The sequence below is a fragment of the Crotalus tigris genome, unplaced genomic scaffold (assembly GCF_016545835.1).
Source record: "Crotalus tigris isolate CLP2741 ecotype Arizona unplaced genomic scaffold, ASM1654583v1 scf7180000024339.11422700, whole genome shotgun sequence".
Classification (NCBI taxonomy): Eukaryota; Metazoa; Chordata; class Lepidosauria; order Squamata; family Viperidae; genus Crotalus; species Crotalus tigris.
The window spans coordinates 3,789,274-3,816,337 of record NW_024100509.1 but is presented as its reverse complement, the minus strand read 5'-3'; the positions used below and the strand labels follow the sequence as shown (position 1 = coordinate 3,816,337).

At 36.4% G+C, this 27,064-nt stretch overlaps 1 protein-coding gene across 5 annotated transcripts; it reads right to left on the bottom strand.

The window, feature by feature from the left end:
• Positions 1-691: 691 nt before the first annotated feature.
• On the bottom strand, positions 692-26,947 carry PURA (purine rich element binding protein A). Of its 5 annotated transcripts, none has more exons than XR_005554594.1 (3): positions 25,632-26,947; positions 4,160-4,225; positions 692-3,103 (listed from the first exon to the last, which is right to left on the bottom strand). XR_005554594.1 is itself a non-coding variant. In XM_039325933.1 (1 exon), exon 1 carries the CDS (start codon positions 26,908-26,910, stop codon positions 25,951-25,953), a length of 960 nt encoding a protein of 319 aa, XP_039181867.1. In that variant the 5' UTR covers positions 26,911-26,947; the 3' UTR covers positions 22,469-25,950. The 5 variants fall into 5 exon arrangements, 1 of the variants encoding a protein (XP_039181867.1); XR_005554593.1 differs by having other exon boundaries at positions 692-1,777; XR_005554595.1 differs by lacking the exon at positions 4,160-4,225 and having other exon boundaries at positions 692-4,098.
• Positions 26,948-27,064: the final 117 nt, after the last annotated feature.

The window sequence follows — 27,064 nt, the reverse complement described above, 5'->3', positions numbered from 1 at the left end:
GAACTTGGGAAATACTGTATAGAAATGTAATGTTTCTACTTCTGCCTACTCAGGACTGCTCTTCTAAACAAAGTTAATACATGTGGTGGAAAGTTATTCTACAGAGTATTTCTAATTTTATCTACATTTTATTGCTGAATACAACTTACTTATGCAAAAACTAAAAGAACACAGATCTACTCTTTGCTTTTGTACATTCAAATATTAATTATATTTGTTAATCCTTTTAAGGAAACTTCAAAGGCCCAATCTTATAGGATCAAGGGAATGAACAACAGTTTTACTGTTGAGTTCTATTTTAACATTTGGGATCTTGTCTCTGGTATAGCATAGTATCATAACAAAATATCATAAATTGCTTAAGCAGGATCACCACAAAACTGCCCACATGTTACTGCATCACGGGCCACAGAATCAGCTAGTTGGATATACTGAACAACTGTCACAATTTGACATTTGGATATCCAGCAGATTTGTTCAAGTACAGAAGAAAAACCAACAAAAAAACAGACTAGTTTTTGAGGCTATAGGTTCTCTAATACATAGTGAAACAAAGAAGACTTTTGCCTTCCTCAGAATTTTAATCAAATGAATATATTGTAACTGATTATTTCACACAATTTTTAAATACCTATACCCTGACAAAAACCAGATATTATCATTGTTTGTCATTTAAAAATCACCAGAAAAATCCATCTTAAATCAAATACTTTATTAAGTAATTACATGTAAACACTTTATATTGACTAGCAAATACATTGCTTAAGTATTCCCCTTCCCACAAAGGAAAATATCCTGTTTAAAAACAGATTAACTAATGGTATACATTCACTGTACAGTGAAAGTATGTACAATTGACACTTTGATTTTCCTCATTTCTTATTCATTTAAAGTGCAAAAAGATATACATTTGATCAGCATTGCAAGACAGTGTCAATAGTAACTTTGGTCTATCAAGTGAAAAACTAGACAAAATTCCAATCTTTACCCTACTATTTTTTTAGGAAAAAAGTAGAGAAAACAGACCTTGCAAGACAATCATAAAAAAATAAATAAATTCCTTTTCACATTTAACTGAAAATATTTTCAACAAGAGAAATACTATTCTGAACAATGAAACAAGCATGTTTACAATTTATAATTAGTAGTTACACATAAACAGTGGCACAAGTACATACATCACAGAATGTCTGAACATTTCCCATTAGGGCAAAATACAACAGTTATGAGATGATATCCAGGCTTTTCTGCAACTGAAGAATAGTAACTATTTACATAAAAATGCTTAATTCAACATTCCAGTGTTCTAATGTGTGCACTCATATAGTATATGGTTATTTAATAATTTCAGAAATTACATAAAAATATATCCAATGGAGCTTGGCACATCTAATAAATATTAACTAGCAAAAATATGCAGACAAGAGAAAGATTGTTCTCATCTTTACAGAAAATTGACATGTGCAAAACATTCTATAGATTTTATCTTCAAACCCAGAAAAGAAAGAAAAAGTATTTAGGATTACTTTGCCCTGTCAAATCTTTCCATTCAAATACAATGATGTGCACCATTGTGAGAAAAAGGAAAACACTCAACTTTAAATTTTAACAGTATCCCTACATTCAGATAATAAAAAGTCATCCATCAGTCATTATTTCTTAAGGGACAATAACATTCTGAATTTCCTGGATTATTTGTGCAGGTACCTCATCTTGAGAAGAAAAGATTTTCAGAACAAGCACTGATTTCCAGAGTAGTTCCCATTATTCTTCTTACCTAGAAAACAGTTTGGAAATGTTTAAACTGTGCACGAGGTTCTAAAGCCTTGGGACAAATCCTACATTTGGGCCAAGTTCATTCTAAGTTAAGAATTCAAGAGAGGAGAAAATTGAGAAGATCTCAAGCTCAAATAATTTTAAAACTAATTCAAAATGATTTACTTTTAAACTATTATTCTGTTTTTATACTGTCAAATTTGGAAGTTTCTTTCAGCTTTTACTATCTTTATGATGGCATCTATTCAAAAATATTTATAAACCCTGCTGTTTCATTGGCCAGATTTGCACATAGAGGAGTAAAAAACTTTCATATGGCAAAATAAACCATGTTAACTATCAGCAGTTTTTGAGTACACACAGCATAATCACTTTTGCTTCCTTGTTCTGATTGTGAGAATGAGAAAAAAAATAGGAACAGGAATTTATTAATAGATTCCCATGACTATGATTAAATATTTCTAACAACTAAGGATTAGAAGCCATCTTTAAGGGGCTAAGATTGATTTATGATTTACCTGCAATGAAAACAATGCATACTTGGTAAATCCTTGCTTGTTTTAACACTTTAAAGTAATAAGAGCAAATTAGCTAGAAAAAGCTTTGCTTGGGTGCTGCTGTATATTGTCCTAGCCTATCAAATTGGTGTCTGAAACTTTAGCCTGACATTGTGAACCTGATCATTGTGTCATATACAATTTCAAATTATCTTATTATCTTTACTGATTTATATTAGTAAAGATATAAATCCACAAAGATTTAACAATATTGGGCTTAGAATTCCATCTGTATGTATCTATATATCTCTGTATCTCTATAGAAATATTTAGTATTATGAGAAAAGTTTGCGCACAAAATTATCTGTATCTTTCTAATTAAGAAACTTGAATACTGACAGAAATATAGCATGGAAAAATGAGGGACCATTGAATAAAATTTAATTGGCATCTGTGCAAACAATTTGATTAAATATTGACAAAATTACAAAATGATAATATTGACAGTAAAAAAAGCACAGCTGATATACCTAATTAATTATCTATTTTTTTTTCAAATTGAAACCATGAAAGGAATTATTTATATAGGTAAGGCTCATAATATAGTATTTCTGGAACTTTTTGAATTGTACTGTAATTTATGTATTGAATTGGAGACATGTTTGACTTTTAAATAACTTATTTCAGATGAAATGTATACATTTGAATTCCAAAGTAGAAAGAAGTGTTCTCTTCAAGTCTTCTGAATGATTTGAAGATGGACCAGTGTCAATTGCTCAGATTAAAGTTGTGGTCAATAATATTGCACAATCATAATCACAAAAAGAAAGCTGCAAAAGGGGAGGAAAATTAGTTTTCAGTTGGGACAAGAAATTGTGAAAATTCAAGAATGAAAAGGATTTTGTTTAAAGAGGAAGAACTGTTCATATAAACAAATATGATAAATGCTGCTACACAACTCTATAAGCCATTCCAACATTCATATAGCATGACAGCCTACACAGTCTCACCCATTTAGTATAATGCTTGAAATCACAAAAATGCAGAGGAACACAGAATCCTAAACCCAATCGCCAATATGTGAGATTCCCAATACATCCATTGGACTGCAGGCATTCATATATCAGAAGCAGATGACAAGAAGCACATGAGGGTACAGCTGATTTTATCAATGCTCCACATATATGGACACTATCTTGATTTGTAAATTAAAAAGTATGGCTTGATACTGATACATGTTCTTTAAAAACAAGAGTTAATGGAAAGAAGGGTGCTAGCAGGTAATTTCAGTCAAATACTATAATTATGTATCACTAACATTTCAAATGTTCAAAAAATATTGCAATATATTCAATATGTTGAATTCAATAAATTCAATGTCATTCCGTATTGGGTACTCTCACTGTAGAATTGGCAATGATTTTATTGAAAACCAATCCCACTTTTATTTAAATGATTCTGTAGAAATCTATTTCAAAATTCACTTAAAGCACAATTCTATTTTAAATGCAGTGCTTCATTATTACATGTTAACACTTTTTGGAATTATATAATGTTTAACATATAAATAGTCAATGCCCACCTAAGAATTTTGGTAAATGGGTGACTAATTCACTCTGCAATTTTATATATTAAAATAAAAAACATTTAAATTGAATGTTCTTCGGGACTTCAGTATAATTATTAACTGTGTATAAAACTTTCTAAGATGAAAAAATAGCCTAAATGCCCAAAACTCCAGTCTGCAGGTCTAACAAAGTTCACTTTTTTAAAAAAAATGGTGGCAAGCAGGAAAACAAAAAGAATACTCCATACTTTCCATAACCTGAAAAACAACAGAGTTTGTAAATAAATGGGGAAGGACAGAAACAGGAAATAAGACTGACCTTTTAAACAAAGATATGTTTAGGGCTTCTGGTTTCAGGAATAAACCGATATTTACTGGTAAAAGTCTGCCAAAAAACAAAAATAGAAACACAAGATTACTGGTAAATATTGGTTTATATGGAAAAAAATATCAGTGTATTCCCCAGGTTCTACAGACTGTTGCATTTTAACTATTTTGTGTATCATTTTTTAAAACACAGAGAGAATGTGTGTGTGAGTCAGACAGAATATGGTATATGGGGAATCTCAACAAGTATAGTGCCTGGGTCTCTTACTGTCCCAAACCAGAAGCCTTGTGCTACTGAAAAGCAAGCAAACAAACTTTATTCAATATTATAAACATTTCCTTTTCAAAATATTTTCACGTGAGCAATATTTAAAATATTTTCTTTCTATGCTAAATTCAAAGATCAAATTAGAATTCTGAAAATACTTTTCATGTGAAAGAAAAAAGTCCATATATTAGAGCTTATATAAAGAGTGATTTTCCCTTACTGTACAAAATAAGTCATGTTAGTTCATTTAAAAAAAACATGTCAGACCAAAACTTTTATTTGAGACATTAGATTTCCTATCACACATCATTTTGTCCATATTTGATTAGTCTTAATAAAAGTATTGCATGGTTGTGTATTCAGGGAAATTTATGAAGAATGATTTTTAAGAAATATAATCTTATTTATTTTGATACACTGTTCTTTATTTTCAGATTAGATAGCTAATCCACAGTGGAATTCCCCCACTGCTAAAATTAGACATGATTTTAATACCTAAGAAAAGTACTTAATATTCAAATATTTAAAATAGACTGAATATACTTAACACATGACACAATACATTTCCAAAAAACAGATAATCAAATAAGATTTCTAGATCAGATTAATTTTTGAAAATGTAAGGTCAATATTCTTAACTGTAACACAGACTTATTACCTACCAAGGGAATGAAACAGCAAAGTGATTACAAGCATTTTAATTATGTCATCATCTTCACTTTTATTGGAAATAGAAAACTAAGGATCCAATTTTCATATCTTATTTCATATTTATATTTATCTTTTACAGATTTGTAAAAAAACCTACATTTCTGGCAATTGAAAAACTCTTCCTTTTTGTATATTATTTTACCTGCCTTTTCTTAGCACGGTGAAGGCATGCAACAATATAATATGATAAGTATCTTCTGCACCAATATGTGTCTACCTCAGAGGGTTGCATGTTGATATGCTCTAGGTCTAGGAGCACAATAAAGAACAGGGATGATAGGTAGTACAAGTTTAACTTTCCAACAGATTAGTAGTTGTCTAGCTACTAAGAAAAAATAAAAAATTCTACTTGGAAACTTTGTTGTAAAGAAGCAAAACCTGCTCATTGCCCCATTGATATTAACTTACACATATGCTTTATGATGGTATAGTGGCATAATGTGATTAAAAATGTTTTTCTTAACATTTTGTCATACCTAGGTGCAATCAAGATAGATGGTCCATTTAGGGAGAATTTTTTATTATTAATAGCCACCTTTAGGAGATGCAAGTGGATTTCACTCCACTTCCAATGACACACACCTTTAATTTTTCCTTTGTAGCAAAAGTCTAAAGAATGATCAAGATTTACAAACCATGAGGCTGAGTTCGTTCTTAATGTTGTTGGGATTTTTTTGGAATATAAATCCAGAAATTTAATTGAGACTGGGCAAACATATTTATCTGTTCAGAAAGTGGAATCCTCTTCAAGCATACCTTTAACTTTCTTTTTCAATCTAGGAATTTGTACTCCTGGTACTTCAGGTAATGAATATTCATTTAACTATTCTTAAGAAAAAATGTACAGTATAATGCCTAGCTATAATTCTATGATGGGAGCATAGAATTATTGTGCAATGATGTGAGGAAGGGGAGACAGCAACAGTGTAGTTTATTGACTATTGACAAGTTGTTGCTTGTGGATTCAATTATGGTAAAAAAGGGGTAACACTTTCCATAATTGTCCAGGGCATGGAATAAGCCAGTGGTGGATCCAGCTTTGGTAAATAATGGGAAAAAAATAGGAAGAAGACAAGATTGGAATTACTCATCTCTCTTCAAAGCCCATCTTCAGATTCAATTATGTTATAATTATATATTTTTTTCTTATATTTAATAATCTATTTGTCAAAATAACAAAAAGCAACATACCATATTCAAAAAAACAGTCCATGCAAAAAGTGCAAATGAGAAAAATACAGACAAAAATGGGGCAGATCTGATTTGTAAACTGTTAAGCTTACAAATTTAAAATTTGGGGGGTTTGCCCTAAAGACAGTTTTGCTCCTCCACAAGATGAAATAAATACATTGAAAACATTTGTAAAACAGATACTGATTCAGAAAAGAAAATTAGAGAATATTATTATACCCAAATCATACTGCACACATATTTTAAATACTGAATTCAAGATAGTATGTTGCTCCTGTTAGCATTTCAGTTGTGCATGGCTATGCAATCAATACATAGCACATGATTTCTGAAAAGCATTTTCAAATATTGGAAAATATAGACTATATCCATGAATAGCACAGGAGTACAACCTGCAAGCTTGTACCATGAGAACTGCATAGCACATATACTGATTCCTCTTGCTTTTCACTTGTCTTAGGCTCTTCCATCTTCCACATCAACTGACAAAACCTTGAAGAAGGTTTGGAATATACCCATTCAATCAAGAAATAAATATATTAAATATGTGATTTGTTCATATAATCTTCCAGTTCTAGAAGACCATGAAGCACAAGTGAAATGTGAAAATGAGAAACACTGGATCAAAACAGAAACATATTAAAAGTTTAAATATTTTATACAATTATTTGGGGGAAAGGGAAATGGATCAGAACAGGAACCATATGGTAAGATTTTCAAAATCTATTTCAAATACGATGTGCATTTTTTTTCACCGTCAACGAATGTGACATCCTTCATTGTTGCAATATTATTCACATGATGATTTCCCCATCACCATGCAATCATTTTTTTCATATTTAACATAGTTTGCCAGTTCACTACATTTTTTGGAGATTACAGTTAAAAGGCCTCATCAGTTCTCTTTGTCATGGACACCATACATACATAGACACACATGCTCGCACGCAGAGAGAAAAAGAAAATTAAGCTTTTACCTTTCTGTCTAAGAATGCAAGGAAAAAGAAGACAATAGATATAAAAGAAGGGACATGTAGCTCAAAGAAAGGTGGAGAAGAAGCCTCTGTAAATTTATTTAGTTAGTTATCCAATACTTCCTAGTCCTATACCAGTGGTAGCAAACCTATGGCACGCGTGCCAGAGGTGGCACTTGGAACCCTCTCTGTGGGCATATGGACCGTCGTCCCAGCCCCACCTCCTCCCATGGCCCCCTCCTCACCAGCAGCCCCCCTGGAGGAGAGCTGCCCTCAGGCGCAGCTCACGCGAAGCAGCACAGCCAAGGACATGGTAACCATGCAGTGGGGACAAGACTCCGCCCTTGCAGCCCGTCATGCACATCTGATGCTGTGAGGCATGGGCAGAGGGTGTGGCTGCCATGGCGCTGCTGGGCTGCCTTGATCTGTGGCGGGTGGTGGAGGTGGTGGGTGGCCCAGCGGGCAGGGCGGAGCAGGGATGGGGGGGCAGTTTTTGGGCACTCAGTCTCTAAAAGGTTCACCATCACTGTCCTATACCATTCTGATGTTCATAAACTATTGTATAGCCAAAGCTAAAGAATTTGGAAACAGTAGTGTAGCAATATCTGGAATGCCTCATGTATTTTATATTATATATAAATAATATATATGTATATGTATATGTATGTGTGTATATCTATCTATCTATCTATCTATCTATCTATCTATCTATCTATCTATCTATCTATCTTTTAAAATACTAAAAATGCGAATCCTGGGCATTATGCTAACAGATAAAAGAAAAAACGAACAACAGGATATAATAAACCAGCCTGTTTAATATAAACAAGCCTGTGGTTAAAAAGAGTTACTAAGCTTTCGTCCGGCCAAAAAACTGCCGGCGTCATCAGAATTAGAATAGCAGGAGATTGGGAAGGCAGCTCATATAGCCTCCTGCCTCTGTGCCCGGCTCCTTAAGCGCGTCATCGGCCCATTGATTGTGTTAATCCTTATCACACCGAGTTGTTCCACATCAGGCAAACTGTCTTTGACTCCACTGGTTGTTTTACAATCCTCAAGTGCTCTTTTTGAGCGTGTGCAAGCACTTGGAGAGTGGCTGTCAATCCGTCCCTGTGCCCAGTCCCCCTCCCTCCCAGGGCCATTATCCTCCCCTACCCTCAACGCCGTTGTTGTAATTCCTCCACCCCAGTCCTGCAACAAGCAGCTGTTCCGGCATTCCTGCTCTCTGTCTTCCCCCTCCCTCCCCCTCTTTCCAGATCGCCTCAGTGCTTCCATCCCTGGCTTAAGGCCCTTTGGTCCATCATCTCGGTCCATGTGAGTCGTGGTCATCCCAATATCCTGCTATTCTAACTCTGATGACGCCGGCAGTTTTTTGGCCGGACAAAAGTTTAGTAACTCTTTTTAACCACACGCTTTTTTATATTAAACAATTAAACAGGCTGGTTTATTATATCCTGGTGTTCGTTTTTTCTTTTATCTCTCTCTCTCTCTCTGTGTGTGTGTGTATACACACACACACACACACACACACACACACACATATATATATATATATATATATATATATATATATATATATATATATATATATATATATATATATATATATATATATATATATATATATATATGGTACAAATAAAATACGAACACCAGGAGAGTATAAATATAAAAATATACTTTACTAAAAGCTGCCAAGCTTTCGTTTGGAAACTCCAAACATCATCAGGGCTAAGGAGCCAGTAGACAATGATGACTTAAATGGGTTTTGCCGGCATCTGCAGCCGGCTCATGGACCGCGTCACCGGTCCCGGCCAGTTAATTAGTGTTCCAGATGTTTCTTTATTACTCTCCTTATGCTTCCTTCTATGGTTCTTCCGGATCGTTCCTTCCACTATCTCATTACTGGCATTCATCTCCTCCACCACTCCTTTATCCTTATTTCCTTCCATAGTACTGACCCTCCTCCCCTTTTTGTTTTCATTTTCCACCCTGGGGGTATCTGTTTCTCCTCTATCAGTGTTACAAGCTTCCCTGGGCTCACCGATGCTCCCCCACACACACGCTTTTCTCAATCCCTGCTCCACATCCTTTTTTCTCACTCTTCCACTGTCATGAGTAACTTTCATATGGGTGTTGCATATTTGGGGGTCTGTGCCCTCCTCCTCCGTCCTGGCAATCTTCGTGTCGACAGTTCTTCACCGTTCCATTTGTTTGCTGCATGATCGGGTGCTTACCCCGTCTCTCAATTCATCATCCCCCCTCCTCCCTATCACATGCTCTTCCCCATTGCTGATAGGAACGGTATTCAGGCGGACACCAGGTCTCCAGGTCTCTGCATTCTGATTCCCCGCGTTCTCACTCTCCTCTCCTGTGCTTGTCTTTGGAGGAACTTCAAAGTGTTCGTCCCGGGGGAGGCTATATTGTTGGTGGGGGTATTTCTTGTCTGCAGGGAGTCCAGGCAGAACTCCGTGTCTCTCCCTTTCACCGTATGCCTAGGCAATCGAGCCGTGCTTTCGTTCTTCTTCTCCCCCCTACCCATAGCATCAGGCTGCAGACTCCTCATGCTAGATCTTCCACACTTTCCACAGTTGTTGTTAAGTTCTGGGGGTGGGGGTCTATCGTGGTGATATTGGGGAAGGGGGAGGTCTTCCATCGGTGGATGATTACATGTGTTTGACAGAGGTAGCCTCCTCAGACGTTCATTAGAGCGGTATTGGTGTTGATCGGGCGAAACGGGGGTGCCCTGGAGTGTGGAGGGTTGGCCAAAGCTCCATCTATCTGTTCAGGATGGGGGCCAGGTATCTCGTCACGTTTACAGCTGTACAAGCATTGCTCAGACCGCTTATAACGATTGGCATGGTGTTTAAAATCCCATTTCCTCAATGCTTGTTGCGCTGGATGTAAGTCAATGTGACGATTAACCGCATCTTTGTTGGAATACCACGCCTCTTTCAATAGCCGGCCTCCCTTAGTGGCATCCTCAGACATAACGTGAACGTTCACAAAGTCAAACTGGTGGCCATGTTGTGCCATATGCATCCACAATTGAGAATGCTGCTCGCCCCTTCTTATAGCTAACTGATGTTCATGCAAGCGAGATCTTAAACGCTTAGCTGTTTCACCCACATAGTTGCCATCGCAGTTCTTGCAATTGATTTTATAGATTACTGCTGATCTATCCATGGCAGGGAGTGGGTCCTTGGGGCGAACGACTTTGGACCGTAATGTCTGATTGGGTCTGTGGGCCACTTCTATTCCATGGGGGGCCAGCAGTCTGGCTGTTGCTTCCGAGACGTTATTAATATATGGCAAGGAAACACGCATTCTTTGTAATAATGGTTCCTCTCTCTTTTGGTTGTTCCGGGACTGGGGTGTAAGACCATACTGTCTGATAAACCTCAAAGGATACCCATTACGTTGACAAATCCGGAAAAGGTATTGCCTTTCTTTCTTTTTAAACTCCTCAGTGCTGCAGTGGGAGTCCATGCGCTTAAACAATGCTTTAATGCAGCTAGCTTTATGAGATACGGGGTGGTTGCTCCTATAGTGGAGTATTCTGTCCGTGTGGGTGGTGGAGGAGATGAATGCCAGTAATGAGATAGTGGAAGGAACGATCCGGAAGAACCATAGAAGGAAGCATAAGGAGAGTAATAAAGAAACATCTGGAACACTAATTAACCGGCCGGGACCGGTGACGCAGTCCATGAGCCGGCTGCAGATGCCGGCAAAACCCATTTAAGTCATCATTGTCTACTGGCTCCTTAGCCCTGATGATGTTTGGAGTTTCCAAACGAAAGCTTGGCAGCTTTTAGTAAAGTATATTTTTATATTTATACTCTCTGGTGTTCGTATTTTATTTGTACCACAGACATGCCCAGGAGTCGTATTTTTATGCAAATTTTCCAGCATATATATTTTTAGCATTATTAACCATATATATATATATATATATATATATATATATATATATATATATATGTTGCTAACAAAGAATAAAGAGATATCACATATATAATACAAAATTCTAATATATAATATCTATAAATAATTGAACTAAATCTGGTTCACTTGGCAACTATGTGCCTCTTTTAATTGAAAAGCCAAAACATCCCATTGCTGCTGAAAGTTAATCTGAAAACTATTTATTATACTTACTTTTAAACTACATAATTAGTTTCTAAAAATGAAGCCTACACTTACCCTTAAGAAGTGATGAAAATGTATTATCAGATACTCTTACTAAACATGAATTAAGTAGAATCTTTTTATAGTGCTGTAAATCATTAATTTGTGTAATTAAGCAGTTTAAATCAAAGCTATCCTCCTAGGTTTATACAATGCTGTATGTGAAAACAATATTTATAACAGAATAACAGAGTTGGAAGGGACCTTGGAGGTCTGCAATAGAGGTTGACCTCTGTTGCAACACAATTGCCTTATGCAAATGTAATAAGGGGCTTGAAGGTCAGGGAGCATATTGTTTCTCAGTTGTTCTGGCATTATGGAATAGCTTTCCTTTGGATTTAAGACTTGCACCTTTTTAATGTTCTACAAACTACAAGATTTAGACAAAGGTCTTTCTTAGCGTTTAGGGTGATTATTTGTCATCATTTTTAAATTTTAGTTTAACAGCTCAATTTTATTTTTGTCTCATATTTTGGTTGTTTCTATTGTTTTATATTGTTTACAGGTTGGTCTTAGATCATAAATAAACAATATTTACAATTGTCATTATAATGGCAATAGCAATAGCACTTAGACTTATATACCGCTTCATAGTGCTTTACAGCCCTCTCCAAATGGTTTACAGAGTCAGCATATTTCCCCCAACAATCTGGGTCCTCATTTTACCGATCTTGGAAGGCTGAGTCAACCTTGAGCAGCAACTCAGTTGACTATGATAAATGCTGATGATTCTACCATTATACCTATTTTATACATTGAGCATAAACATCAGAATTAATACTGCCTCAAATAGTTTTCTTCAAGATCAAATTCTGACATGAAAAAGGAAGAAATTGACAAGTGTTCTTAGCCCAATATGCTCCTGTTACTTTTTTGTTTTTAATTCTAAAAATAATGAGTCACTTGAGACTGAGGCAACAGTACTTGTTTAATTCTAAAATTCCATCATTTTATAGGAGAAAAAAGTAGCAACATCAAAGGTATGCAGGTGTGGGAAAGCTCAGTTACATTTGTATCTATACAAAGTGTGGTTTTAATAATTATATTCTCTCCACTGAGTATCTAGAATAAGTTCTGTTGATCTAAGTTGCATCTTGCAGTAAATTCATTATATATTCATGTTTTATTGTCCTTTGTACACTGTCCTGTAATGGTTGACCTAAGTACTTTCTGTTTGCCTTTGATGAGCTTTTTTGCTGTTTTCTAAGAATAAATTGTTTCTTTAATTGCTTTTTCCTAAATTATTTTGAGCTGGAACAGCTGAATGGGGAAGCAGAGAGGGAAACACAGAAGTTGTAATACATAAATTATATAATGATTTCCTTGCTTTTGCTGACAAATTAGCAAAAAAAAATTCCCACATTTTAGATAAGGAACAGATTTAATCAGGAATGGCCTACATTTCAATACAGCAATGGAAATCTGCACACAGTCATTTATAGATTAACAGGAGAGGTGCACAAGAAAAGTACCAGCATCATTAACATCCAGTATATGTTAACTAAAAATAGATTTTTATTTTTATTTTATTATTATTGTTGTTGCTGTTGTTGTATTTGTTGTTGTAGTTGTTATTAATTTCATTATAAAAATCTTCGAAATACAACACTTAACTGTTCCTTATAAGAACGGATGACTGGTATTCTTTGAATTAAAGCAAAGAAGTAAACTAAGGGATATGACTTAACCTGAAACTAAACTAGTGTTCTGTTTTAAATATTCAAGAAAATTCAAGAAACAAATAACTTTTTCATGGGATAAGAGTATCTTAAGGATGGCAGATATTCCAGTGTCTTCAAAGTGGTCTTCAGGATGCTAATGCCAATAAAAGTGCTTAAAATAGTAAATAATGGCATATTATTAACTCAAAAGTCATTGTCTTCTAAAGCATGTAATACAGATTAAGTATACAGTCATAATAGGTCCTCTTCAAAAACAAATCTCTTAAGATGTTCCTTATGTACTTTCAATATATAATTTAGCACAGAAAAGCTGATCAAATTCCAGGAACAAAAATTAAGAAAATGATTATCAATGATAAATTTCAGAATCTTGCTTTGCCTTTTTCCCAGTTTGATGAAATTCTGAAAGTTTCTATTTCCTAATATTAGTATCATTTTCAAGGTATTATTTCAAATAATTCTATACCATTTGTCAATCATTATCTTTTAAGATGGCCTTGTTTAAGGATATACAGGTAGCCCTCGACTTATAATATTTAATATAGTGACCACTCGAAGTTACAACAGCACTGAAAAAATTGACTTATGACCATTTTTACAGTAATGATCATTGCAGCATCCCCCTGGTCACATGATTTACATTTGTATGCATGACAGCTAGTTCATATTTATGACGGTTGTAATGTCCCAAGTCATGTGATCACCTTTTGTGACCTTCTGATAAGCAAAGTCAATGGGAAAGCCATATTCACTTAACAACTATGTTACTCCTTTAACAGCTGCAGTGATTCACTTAACAAACATGGCACAAAAAGTGATAAAATGGGCCAAAACTCATGAATAACTGTGAGAAAAGCTGAAGAAATAGCTGTAAAAGACAGACTAGAAATAAAAATTGACTTATGACCATTTTTCACACTTATGACTGCTGCTGCATTCCCATGGTAACGTGATTTACATTCAGATGTTTGACTAGTTCACATTTATGATGGTTGCACTGTCCCGAGGTCATCTGATCATCTTTTGTGAACTTCCAACAAGCAACGTCAATGAAGAAGTCAGATTCACTTAACAATCATGTTATTATTTTAACAACTGCAGTGATTCACTTAACAAATGTGGCAAGAAAAGTTGTAAAATAGGGCAAAACTCACTTAACAAATTTCTCACTTAGCAACATAAACTTTGGGCTCAATTGTGATCATAAGTCAAGGACTACCTATACAAGGAGTGCATCAACACCTATCTTTTTGATTCCAACTAGCCAGACTTCATATATTATATGCAGATCAGATCACTACAGCTTGTTCAAAGAAATCATGTCTAAGAATTCTGGCTTTAATGTAGTGTAAATTCAATGAAATACAATAATATGTCATAGGTAAAATAGTATAATTGCAAATTAATAAACATTTACAAACTTTTGGTCTTATCTACTTCCTAAGAATAGTAATTTCTTTTGTGTACCCTTATGAACCAAACTGTGATTTTTATGTATTTAGAAATATATTTGATAGTCACACTGTAGGGAAAAAATGGTCTCTCAAAACAACAATCCATTCCATTATAACTGGAAGTGCTGGGTTAAGAACACAAACAATTGTACATCATTTTCCTATAAAAACATGCAGGCAAAAATTGTAAGACAAAGATATTAATGCAGATATACAGATATATCACGTTGAGAAGTCATAGGGAACTACCATTGGCACCTGTGGCAAGGGGGTTAAAAAGTCAAAAAGTTCAAAAGTCATGACAGTATCATATAAAAGAGCTGGGGCTTTGATGATGCTGCCATGGCTGTCATTTTGACTTTTTGATATCTCACCAAGAATAGTACTGAGAGGTGTCCCACCTTTCCTTTACTGTAGCAAATAAATCTATAGGAATGAAGGAATGACAAACGATATAAACTGGCAACTGCATTAAAGTACAGTACACCAGGCCTTGATCAATAAAAAAAACATGGCAGACTTGACAAAACAAAAACAATAGCTACAAAACAGGGTGAGAGATATAGTTAACATTAGAAAATTATTCAAATTCAATAGTCAAATTTTGAAAGAAATTTGACTATTTGTGAGATAGGCCTATATGTGGTAAGAAACAACCTTTGTTATTCTGCATAATGGGTTTATACAATCCTACACCTTGTTATTTGAATGTGCCAAAGAGTATCTATTTTAAGGGCAAATGGACGCATTGTATTTCTGTTGTAAAAACAAGAGAGAGAAGATGATAAAAATGTATGGCATATACCAAAATAATATTGATTGTTCTGGGAACCACAAAAATGGATCGAGACATGCAATACTTAATAAAAGTTTTGATCACATAAATTCCTAATATTCAGATACCGGTGAGGCTTTTTATCCTCTTTCTTTACTCATTTCTACTAAATATTGCATATATAATCTAATTTTATATAATTGTTGTTTTGTATCTACCAAGTAAAACCATTGAGCCAGAACTTTTTTTCCTAAGCCACAAGGATATATCTTGACTGGCAAATGAAAACTAACAAAGGACCAATTCCTCCAGAAAATAAAGAACACTTTGAAGTAGAGTATTGTACTTTTGACAGCCAATACAGTACCTTTATCTTAAAAAGTAAATTTCACAGAACAACCAAGCTTTATTTAATAAAAATATATAGACATTTACAAGGTTCTTTTTGACAGGCAGTAGACAATTTAGTTTATATTGGACAAAAATTCTATAACTTTAAACTTAATTAACCCTTCTATTATGCACGGGATTTGCAAAATGAACAAGACTTTAAAATATAAATAGTATATTTTAATATATAATGGAGCTTGGAACTAAAATAATCTCAGAGGATTCACTTGTTTCAGAATGGGAATAACATGCATTCATTTTCCAAACATTCAATAAGAGCTAAATGTCATTTTTAAAAACATAGATTGCAGCTTCCATTCAATCTAAGGGCAGATCCAATATATGAGCTACAGTCAATGGTAAATATATGCCTTCTAGAACACAAGTGCTAGAAGGGTACTTTTTCTAAGTTTTAAGATCTTAGAATTTAATTTTTTAAATCCCTTGAGGTGCTTCTTGCTCTCATCTGAATTGCCAATACTCTTTCTTCCTTGGGAAAAAAATTAGGTGTCAATTTTGTTTTGACTTTTCACTATTTAAAGAATACTGTAGATACTTAGAGGTAACATTATTTTAATTTTGCCTCCAAGACTATGTACAACTAGGGCAAGTTTCATTCAATTTCTCAGAATATAAACAGAGGATTAACCTTATTTATAACTTAAAACACATGAACAGCTATGGCATGAAAATTCCCAATCTTTACAGATTTTGAAATACTTCTCTAGCTTTATTTGAAAAACTTCTCTAGCTTTTCTTAAAATTGGAAAAGTTGTTTTAGAGGCAAAAAATATACTGTTTGCAGCACTTTTAAAGAATCTTGTAATATGGAAATGTATGGATCCAAGTAAGGCAGAGACGTGATTCATGCATTATACTACGTTACAATGTGATTTGTTTGATTTCTGCTTATTGTATTGGAGTTTGGTCTTATGATATCTTTAGTGCATCATGATTAAACAATTTCCACTTTTAACAAGTTGTGTGGACTCAAGATTATGCATGACCATTAAGAGCACAAGACTTTTATTGCTCAGACAGGAGCTTTCTATGCTGCACAGTATGCTTCTTTTCAAACTGAATTAAGTTTCATAAATAAACTTAATTTGGCATTTAATTCGGGGGTTGGCACTGAAAGGAAGGAAAAGGTAGTGATCTAACTGAACATACTGAAGACCAGAAATATATATATTTCTAGCAGAATTCTTTGAGATGTAAGAGTGCATGAACTAAAAGAAAGAAAGAAAGACCTTGCTAGCATTTAAGTGCATCAGTGCCAGAATTTTCATGCTCAGCTTTCAAAAATTTAAACAATTCAGATTGTGGCCTAATTCTTACATCATGCTAAGCAATTATATATCTCATAACAATATACTGAAGAAGCACATTTATAAAACAAAGACATTGAAATAAGGTGAAAGTTCTGGTAGATTAGCAGTCTCTCACCTGAAAAAACTTGAACACTATTACTTCAGTTATTAAGATTATTAGTATTTTGCAAAAATATATTGTTCAATGACTTAATAAATCAAGCATTTTTATTATTAAATATGCAATACTAAGTAAAAATAACAGAGGAAGAATATTTAGTTAATACAGTCCTTCCTAAGATCATATACAATTAGCTGCATTTATCTACCTAAGAAATTGTAAAATGTTGCCGTGTTTTAATAGATGTATAATGCAATATAATAGAAAATATGCAGCTCAGAGTAGAATTATGAAGTTCTTGGTGTTCTCTGAGCTTGCTTGTTTGCTTGTAGATGTGCCATGACCCAACTAGGTAACTAAGTAACATGATGTTACTTAGCAAGCAAGCAACCTCAGAAAGCACCAAGAACGGCACAGAATAATGCAATATTATGCATATTTACCTAGAATATGCTGAGCAGCCTTTTTATGACTTGGGACCATACATGGAAAGTGGGGCTGAGAACTGCAGAGGACAGGGTAGAGCAACTATATTAAACTTGTAGATGGGACCAAATGTTTTGGCATTTCTTTTTTCCTCTTCCATGGGTATTGATTTTCTCTTAAGCCTATATCCGTGGTGGCGAAACTATGGCACGTGTGCCACAGGTGGCACGCAAAGCCCTCTCTGTGGGCACGCGCGCTGTTGCCCCAGTCCTAGGCCGTCAGCTGGGTTTTATAAAACCTTTTCGCTTTAGGCCTCCGCTGCCGTGTGCAAAATAAAAAAAGGTTCAATCAATCAATTTCAACTTCTCACGGGGAAAAAAAAGATCTCGCAAAGTTGTAATTGATTGATTGAACTTTTTAGTCCTACCCAGTCTGCAGTTACCACCGCAGCCACGCTCACCCAATTGGCCACGCTCACCCAATTGGCCACACACACTCAATGGGCCACGCCCACCCGGCACCCGACGATACATAAGTAGGTTTTGTGTTGAAGTTTGGGCACTCGGTCTCTAAAAGGTTCACCATCACTGGCCTATATTAAGGCTTATTTTACTTTTCTTTTTGAGATGTCCATCTCCCAGTGTTAAGAAACTATATCATCAATTAGTTTAGAGTTAATATGCCCCCTCAATTAAAGAAAAGCCTGAGATTCTTATTGCCAGGAAAGCATGAGGGAACTATAGCTAGAAGGTTCATCTTTATAGAAAGCTTAGGTTATACAGATAGTTCTCAGCTTACAATCACAATTAAGCCCAAAATTTATGTTGCTAAGCAAGACATTTTTTAAGTGAATTTTACCCCATTTTACGATCTTTTTTGCCACAGATGTTAAGTGATCACTGCAGTTGTTAAGTTAGTAACACAGCTGTTAAATGAATCTGAGTTTCCCATTGACTTTGCTTGTCAGTTCACAAAAGATGATCACATGATCTTGGGACACTGCATCTGTCATAAATTTGAGTCAGTTGCCAACTGTCTGAATTTTGATCATGGGGATGCTAAAACGGTCATAAGTGTTAAAAATGGTCATAAGTAATTTTCAGTGATGTTGTAACTTTGAATGGTCTCTAAATGAACTCTTGTAAGTTATCTATATACAATATGTGCATCTTTCTTTAACTTATTGATCTCCAGATGTGTTGCACCTACAACTTCCAAAATTTCTGGGAATTTTTGATTTTATAAATCTATAAATCTAACATATATTGGAGAAGGTTATTATACAGAGTGTAACCACGGGTACTAGAAAGTACAATGCCCAGAAGGAAGATGGGCAGAAGTAGGATTCTACTGTAAATTTATAAAACAAAAAATATGTCAGAAATCAAACATGACTGAGATTATATTTTATACTTGAAATGTCAATGTCCCAAAGATGTTTTTCCAAAAAAGGCATCTTTCTTGATTTTTTTTCCCTTGATAATGTTTTGCTTCTCATCCAAGAAGCGTCTTCAGTTCTAACTGACTGGTGGGAAAGATTTATATTCTCTGCAGTCAGCTGGTTATTAGCACTCTGCAAGTCTGTTGTTAGTTCTCTGAAAGTTGTTAAGGCCACTTGGGGGTTTATCTTTATCAGTATTTTCAAGGGGGAAAAAAATCAAGAAAGTCCGATTGTCTTTTGGAAAAACACCTTTGGGACAACCATGACCTGGACGATTTAAGAATCTCCGTAGACATTTGAAATGTCAATACAATTATTCTAATTCACTGTAACTGACTTTTTGACAATTAACAGTGCATTATGGGATCGTCAGTTATTCTTATATAATACTACTACCACTTCCCTTTTTTTCAGCTACTTCTAGATAGCTGACCAAGACACCAAATCAAATTAATCCTGATTCCTGAGACATAGTATGGCACTAAAACATAACCATCACTGATTCCAAACATAGAGGAACTTTTGGTTAAAAGAAATCCTGAACGTGATGAAAAAACTGGTTTGTCAGGGATGAGGCAAGGAGACATTATAGTTTCCATGTTCTTAAAGCCATATTTAGATGACTGAATCACATTCTTATTAGTGAAAGTAAACTGGACATATGAAAACCTAATTTCTGAAGTTAATATTTATCCTTAACCTTGCTAACATAACTATCCCACCCAGGCATATGGCACTAGAAAGTAAAAACCAGTGAGTACAACTGAAAGAGATCCACTGATTTTTATTACATGTACGTATGTATGTATATATGTTCTGAGGTTTTTGTGGGTGTTTGTATGAAGGTATTTGGTTATTCGGGTTTTTCTCCCACGTAAAATTGGAAGTGTCTTGGCGACGTTTCGACGAAGTCCCATTCGTCATCTTCAGGCTGGTGTTTTCGGCTTCGTGCTTCTAGGAGCAATGTGTGATCGTAACTGTTTCTTCCTTTTAACTGCCAGTGGGGGTATGAACTGATTGGGTAGGAGCTTGGCTGTGTTCTGATTGGGTGGAGGTGTGTTCTGATTGGTTAGGGGCTTGGCTGTGCTCTGATTGGATGGGGGGTTGGCTGTGCTCTGATTGGATGGGGGGGTGTTCTGTTTGGGTGGGGGCTTTGTTGTGCTTAGGTTAGTCTGAGTTGCAGGTGGATTTAAAATGGTGAGCTGCGTTGCCGTTGTTTGGCTTGGCGTTCGTGGTCGTGCCTGATCTTCATGGTGGGTGTCAGTTTGCTTCATGTATGGATTGGAGGGGTTTAAAGTGGCTAATGATGCAGCTGTGGTCTGGCTTCTGGTTTTTGGTCGTGCCTCATCATCGGTGTGGGTTTGGGTTTGCTTTTTGTGTGGATCTGTGGTGGTGACATCCTGTGTGGTTTTCGTGAGTGTGGGTCTGGTGTCATTCTTTGTGTTAGGGACTCATTTGTCAATAAGGGCGGGTTTCCAAATGACTGGTAGGCGGGAGGTATCATCCCATTTATTAATGCTGTGTGGGCGTTTTTCTATCTCGATGGATTATCTGATTATTCTGTTATTAAAGTGGTCAGTTTTGGTAACAGTTCTGGTCTTTTTAAAGTCAATTTCATGTCCTGTGGCTTTAAGGTGTTGGACCAGGGAAGAAATTGGTCAAAAAAGAGGAACCAAATTCTTCCCTGGTCCAACACCTTAAAGTCAAAAAAGAGGAACCAACTTCTTCCCTGGTCCAACACCTTAAAGCCACAGCACATGAAATTGACTTTAAAAAGACCAGAACTATCGTCAAAACTGAACACTTTAATAACAGAATAATCAGAGAAGCCATCGAGATAGAAAAACGCCCATACAGCATTAATAAATGAGATGATACCTCCTGCCTACCAGCCATTTGGAAACTCGCCCTTATTGACAAATGAGTCCCTAACACAAAGAATGACACCAGACCCACTCACGAAAACCACACAGGATGTCACCACCACACATCCACGCAAAAAGCAAACCCAAACTCACACCGATGATGAGGCACAACCACAAAGCAGAAGCTAGACCACAGCTGCATCATTAGCCACTTTAAACCCCTCCAATCCATACATGAAGCAAACTGACACCCACCATGAAGATCAGGCACGACCACGAACGCCAAGCCAAACAACGGCAACACAGCTCACCATCTCAAATCCCCCTGCAACTCAGACTAACCTAAGCACAACAAAGCCCCCACCCAAACAGAACACTCCCCCATCCAATCAGAGCACAGCCAACCCCCCATCCAATCAGAGCACAGCCAAGCCCCTAACCAATCAGAACACACCTTCACCCAATCAGAACACAGCCAAGCTCCCACCCAATCAGTTCATACCCCCACTGGCAGTTAAAAGAAACAGCTACAATCACACATTGCTCCTAGAAGCACGAAGCCGAAAACACCAGCCTGAAGATGACGAATGGGACTTCGTCGAAACGTCGCCAAGACACTTCCAATTTTATGCGGGAGAAAACCCGAATAACCAAAGACCTACACACATATATGTGTATGTGTGTGTGTGTGTGTGTGTGTATGTGTGTGTATATGTATGTATGTATGTATGTATGTATGTATATATATATATATATATATATATATATATATATATATATACAGAAAATAGTTATAAAATATAATCACCCCTTGCAGAAAGATTATATGTTTCAAAAGTATTATCTACCAATTCAAAATTGATTTGTTACTATTGGTCAGCATGATAAGTCACACACTGGTAACTTGTAAGTACGTGCATAAATCCCATCAAATTAGCTGACTATAATATATACAATAATTTGCACAGCTTGATGTGCAGTAATTTGCACAGCTCTGGCTGATCAAAGCAATGTTACAATGTTTTAAAAGTAAAAAATGTTATTCTTTTGAAATGATGTTTCTGGTCTACTATAGGCACACATAAATTTTCTTCATTGCTGGAAATGATAGCTCTTATCTGCAGAATAGACAGATTCTACATTTTACAAAATACTGAGTGAATGGTTCTGTTTCATAGTACTTTTCAAAGAAAGCTACATAGAATCAGTTGCAGTCCCTGAAATGCTACTTTAAAAAGTGACACTGTCAAGTATTTTTAGGTTAAATGTTTACATTTTTGTAAGTTTTCCATTATCTGCATGCAAAGGTTGCTTACACCCTTTACTCTTGATGGATTAATAAACGTTGCATTCCCTATTTTTGCCCTTCTCTGCTACTTTTTTCTAGCACTCAGAGAATTTCTGCTCTACAGTGAATATTATTTCTTAATCACTTTAGCTCCCCCTCTGGCTGAAAATTGCATTTTACAGCATACAATAATAAAGAGGCATGAATCAACAGTGTCTAATTTTAACTCATTTATTTAATTTCTCAGACAGAGCAACTTAAAAAAAAACAAGTGGAATTAAAATGAACACAATTGCCATGCTGTGATAGTCTGAAAGGGAGATCATATTTTAAAAGTTACTTGACAGTGTCCCTTTCATTTAAAAATAAAACAAAAACAGACTTAAGTTTATATTGCAGTAGATTTCAAGTTTTCTTGCATTTCATATAAAATATAATTATGACTGTGGATCTTTCCTACAAGATGCTGAAAACATATTCAGGAAAAATAAGGCATGTTTTCCAAAAGCTGGATGCTTGGCACATTTGAACATACTGTTTTAAAAATACCAAATATGATCAAATATACCATTAACTTTTATTCATCTGGCCTTTAAACAAAATTTTCTCACTATTGCTTATTTTAATTGTGAGTTATTGTACCTTTATCAAGTACTGAGCACCTCAATTGGAAAAACATGAAATCAAATCAAGGTAATTTATGGTTCAAATAACATCATATTGAACAGGTCCTAAAGTATCAAGTGTGCCTATGGGAGAAAAAGATTATCTTAGACTGGGGACATCAAATTCTGCTGGAACTGGACTAAAAAGAGAATTATACAATTCACATGTCATCTTGTTCCAACATATAAAGAACTGAATTCTCAGATACACAGGCCAGGAAAAGTTTTTGAACTTTGACTCTCACGAAAGAGATATAAACAAAACATATATTTGTTGACTAAAATAGCTTCAACACTGCCTGGAATCAGACAACAGGTTTAGAGGATCAAAGGTGGTAGGTAAGGACTAACTGCCTATACTAGGTACCTTCATTCTAGTTTAGCCTTTGATAAACACACATTTGCTATGTTATATAAATCTGGTCACAGGCAACAGGGGGGCAAATAAAATGTACATTCACACCCTGAGAAGCAAAGTACTCACTTAAAATCTCTTTACAAGTTTACTATCTATGTTCACTCTAAAACCGAATTGAGTATTTTGCTGTTATACAAGTTTGATTTAATTTAAATGGAACAAGACTGTCCCTCTTCTCATATAAAACAAGTTATTGCTAAAAACAACGCTTCTGCCAATCTATAGAATTAAAACCTTAGACACTGTAGGGAATAGTGGAACGTACAAACAAAATAGCAAAAATTAAAACATTAAGCTTTTCAACTACCTACAGCATGGAAAATGCAGTCCTTTCTATATCACAGTTCAAATACAGTATGAAACTGCCTACAAATTAAAACAAAGCAAATCTGACACTCAAAAGTTTTACATGCGGCCAAAAAGTATCACATTGTGCACCATGGAAGCTTACTTTTTCCTTATGGAAAAGTGCATCTTAGAAAACAATTGTAATAAATTCCAGTGATTCTAAAAAAAAATCCTAACCACTATATTATTGCACATTTGGTGCTATACGGACACCATTAGCAAATGTATTTAACTAGAAATAGAGGATACAAATGAAACAGACTTGTCTTAATAACTTATAATATATCTCTAAAGGGGATTACTTTTAACCAAAAATACATTTCTTTTGAACTATTGTCTTACCTAGACTCAATCTCTTACAATCAGTGAAAACCAAAACACAGTTCTGTTCCTACAGGTGGAATCTGCTACATAAAGTAGTTAAATCCACACTGATAAATTTGTCAAAGTAGTTTAGAAAATGAATACACTCAGAAAATCAAGAATCAATAAGATTCTTGATTTGTCCACTCTTCCTAGAGAATTCCAACTATTTTTTCTACTGTTTTAAGGCATCATTTATTGTTTTCACTTTGCAATGATAGTCATGCAGCAGTTTAATGATAAAAATATATTAATATTTTACTATACAGCAGCAAGTAGTTAGTCAACTAAAAGCACAAACATTTTAAAGAAAAATCTGTAAAAGTATATTACTACAAATAATTGCAAGTTGGAGAACACTTCCAGATAGGTTAGTATTCTCACAGTTTTTATACTTTACAGCTTTAATATATATCACACAAAGTACATAATTATAACTGAAGATTTGCACACTTGGGGGAGGAGTCAATACTACATGAATAAAGTATGTAGCCAGTAATAACTAGCACCACAGCTACATGAAAATTTCTTTACAACACATCAACTTGGCTTTTACTTTTAAAGGAAACTCAAATCCATGGCTCAGTAGGATTACACCATAATCATGTTGAACTGATGTCTACGACAGGCCTACACAAGTTAGTTAGCACTAGCATAAGCTGGAGTTTTGACTGAGACTCTGAACAAATTAAAAGAATAGTGCTAGTGGCCACACAAAAAAACCCTTACCACCTGTTGTTGAAAAAAAGGCATACTGAAAATCGCTGCATGTTAAAGTACTTTTAAGTACACGTCATAAAAATATATATATTATGAACAATACAATTACATCTCATGTACACAACAATGACAAGATACCTACTTAGTTGTAAACCAAACAGGTGCAGAAAAATATGGGAGATCATTTCTCTCTCTTTTTACTATTTGAATAACTTTGGTTCAAACCATAAAAATCACAAGTTAGCAAATTTCATTTAAATGCCTTTTTAATATTTTTCTTTATGTTCACAGAAGTTTCACTGACCATTTTATATGCTTAAGGTCCAGATGCAATGCATATTGTATAAAAGAGAGCACTTATTGTTACCTTGCATGAATTAAACCTACGTACCTTTTAACTCTACAGACTTCTGCATAACATTTAGACAAAGCTCAGACACACAGCATGCCTAGCCCTCATATATATATACACATCTCTAATCACAGGTATATAGGGTGTCAAATATACTATAATAACCTCCATGAAAGGTTTTGAAATTTGGTAACAAAATGAGAAGAAAAACTAAAAATATTATTTTACGTGTTCTAAAATATCTCTTTTTTGTGCTAAAGTCAAATGTTAGCTCAACATGAAAAGGACATTTTCTCTTTTTTAATATAATTCAGCAATATTTTAATCTTGACCATTTTTGCAAACACTTTTTTTTAATAATAATAGCTTAAACGTGTACAAAAGTTCTTGGTTAATTAGGGAAATAAACACTCAGTTCTTTATATTTTTTTAATCAAGTAGGAAACACAGTTCATCTTATATGTTATTACTTTTTTTGTAATTTTTTGTTTGTTTGTTTTTAGCAGCTGCTTACTGTTTTATACGATGAGCAAGAGTGGAAGGAACAATCCAGCGATGGGGTGGAGAGAAAGAAGTTGCTTGCTCGGCTGTCAGTTTTGGTGGTGGATAGGTAGATGGTGCTCCCCATGGAGTTATAACAGGTATATTTAACGGTATGCATTATTTTCGGCTTGTGGATGTTGGTTTTCTCTCTCTTTCTCTCCCTTACAGTATAAAGTCTTTCTCTGTGTGTTGTTGTCATTATTACCAGTGTCTCTGTGCAGCAGGGCAGGGAGGAGGCAGCCAAGTGGGAAGGAGGGATGTGGAGAGGAGGGAGGAAAGATAGATGGAGATCAATCCTCCTCTGGCTCCTCCGCCTGCAGCAAGGCTCCGGGCGGGCCAGTGGGGATAGCGGTGCTGCTGCTGCTTTCGGTCTCTGGCTGCTGCTCTGTTCCGCCAGAGGAGGAGGAGGATGCGGCGGCAGCGGCGGCCCGCTTATTTCTCTGCTTCTCCTGGATCTTCTTCATCTCGTCCGAGTACTTGCAGAAAGTGTGTCCGAATTTGGCCCACACCTTGTAAGGGACGGTGATGGAGTTGCGGTAGGTGGGCTTGACCTCGCTCACCCGCATGAAAACGCCGTACTTGTTGGAGCCCACGTCGAAAAAGAACCGCTTGTTATCCACCGTCAAGGAGGTGCCCTCGGGCAGCTCGGCCGGCTCCTCCTCCACGCCGTAGTCGTCGATGAGCTTGGCCAAGGCGTCGCGGAACTCGATCAACCCTTGGGCTGGCAAGGCGATGGTCTGGCCCTGTGTGGAGCCGAGGCCTGGACCGCGGTTGACTGTCTGGCGGATGCGCAGGAATCGCCCGCGCTGGTTCTCCTTCAAATCCATGTAATACTTGCGGTTCTCGCGCACCAGGAATTCGCTTTTCAGGGCCCGCCGGGGCTCGTCCGCGGCCTGCGCCAGCTCCGGCGGTTGGCTGGGCCCCAGCTGTGCGTAGTGCTCGATGAAGTCGCCCAGATAATCGCGGAACTCCACCGCCACTGACATCGAGAGCGTCAGCCGGCTCTTGCTGCCTCCCGCACCCACCTCCGCGATCTTCAGGAAGCGGCCCTTCGCGTTCTGCTTGACGTCCAAGTAGAAGCGCTTGTTCTGGATGTCCACCCGCTTGGAGGCCAGCTCCTGCGTCTCGTGCTGGAGGCCCACCCCGCCGCCGCTACTGCCGGGCCCGCCGCCACCACCGCCGCCGCCAGGGCCCGAGCCCGGCGCCCCGCCGCCGCCGCCCTGCTCGCTGCCGCTGTCTCTATCCGCCATGATGCCTTCGGGCTACCCGACGCCCGCCTGCCTGCCTGCGCCCCCCCGGCCGCCGCCGCCGCCGCCGCCTCCGCCGCCCGTCGCCGCTACTGCTCCTGCCGCCGCCGCCGCTCCAACCCCCTCCGCAGCCACCAGCAGCAGCCGGCCGCTCTCG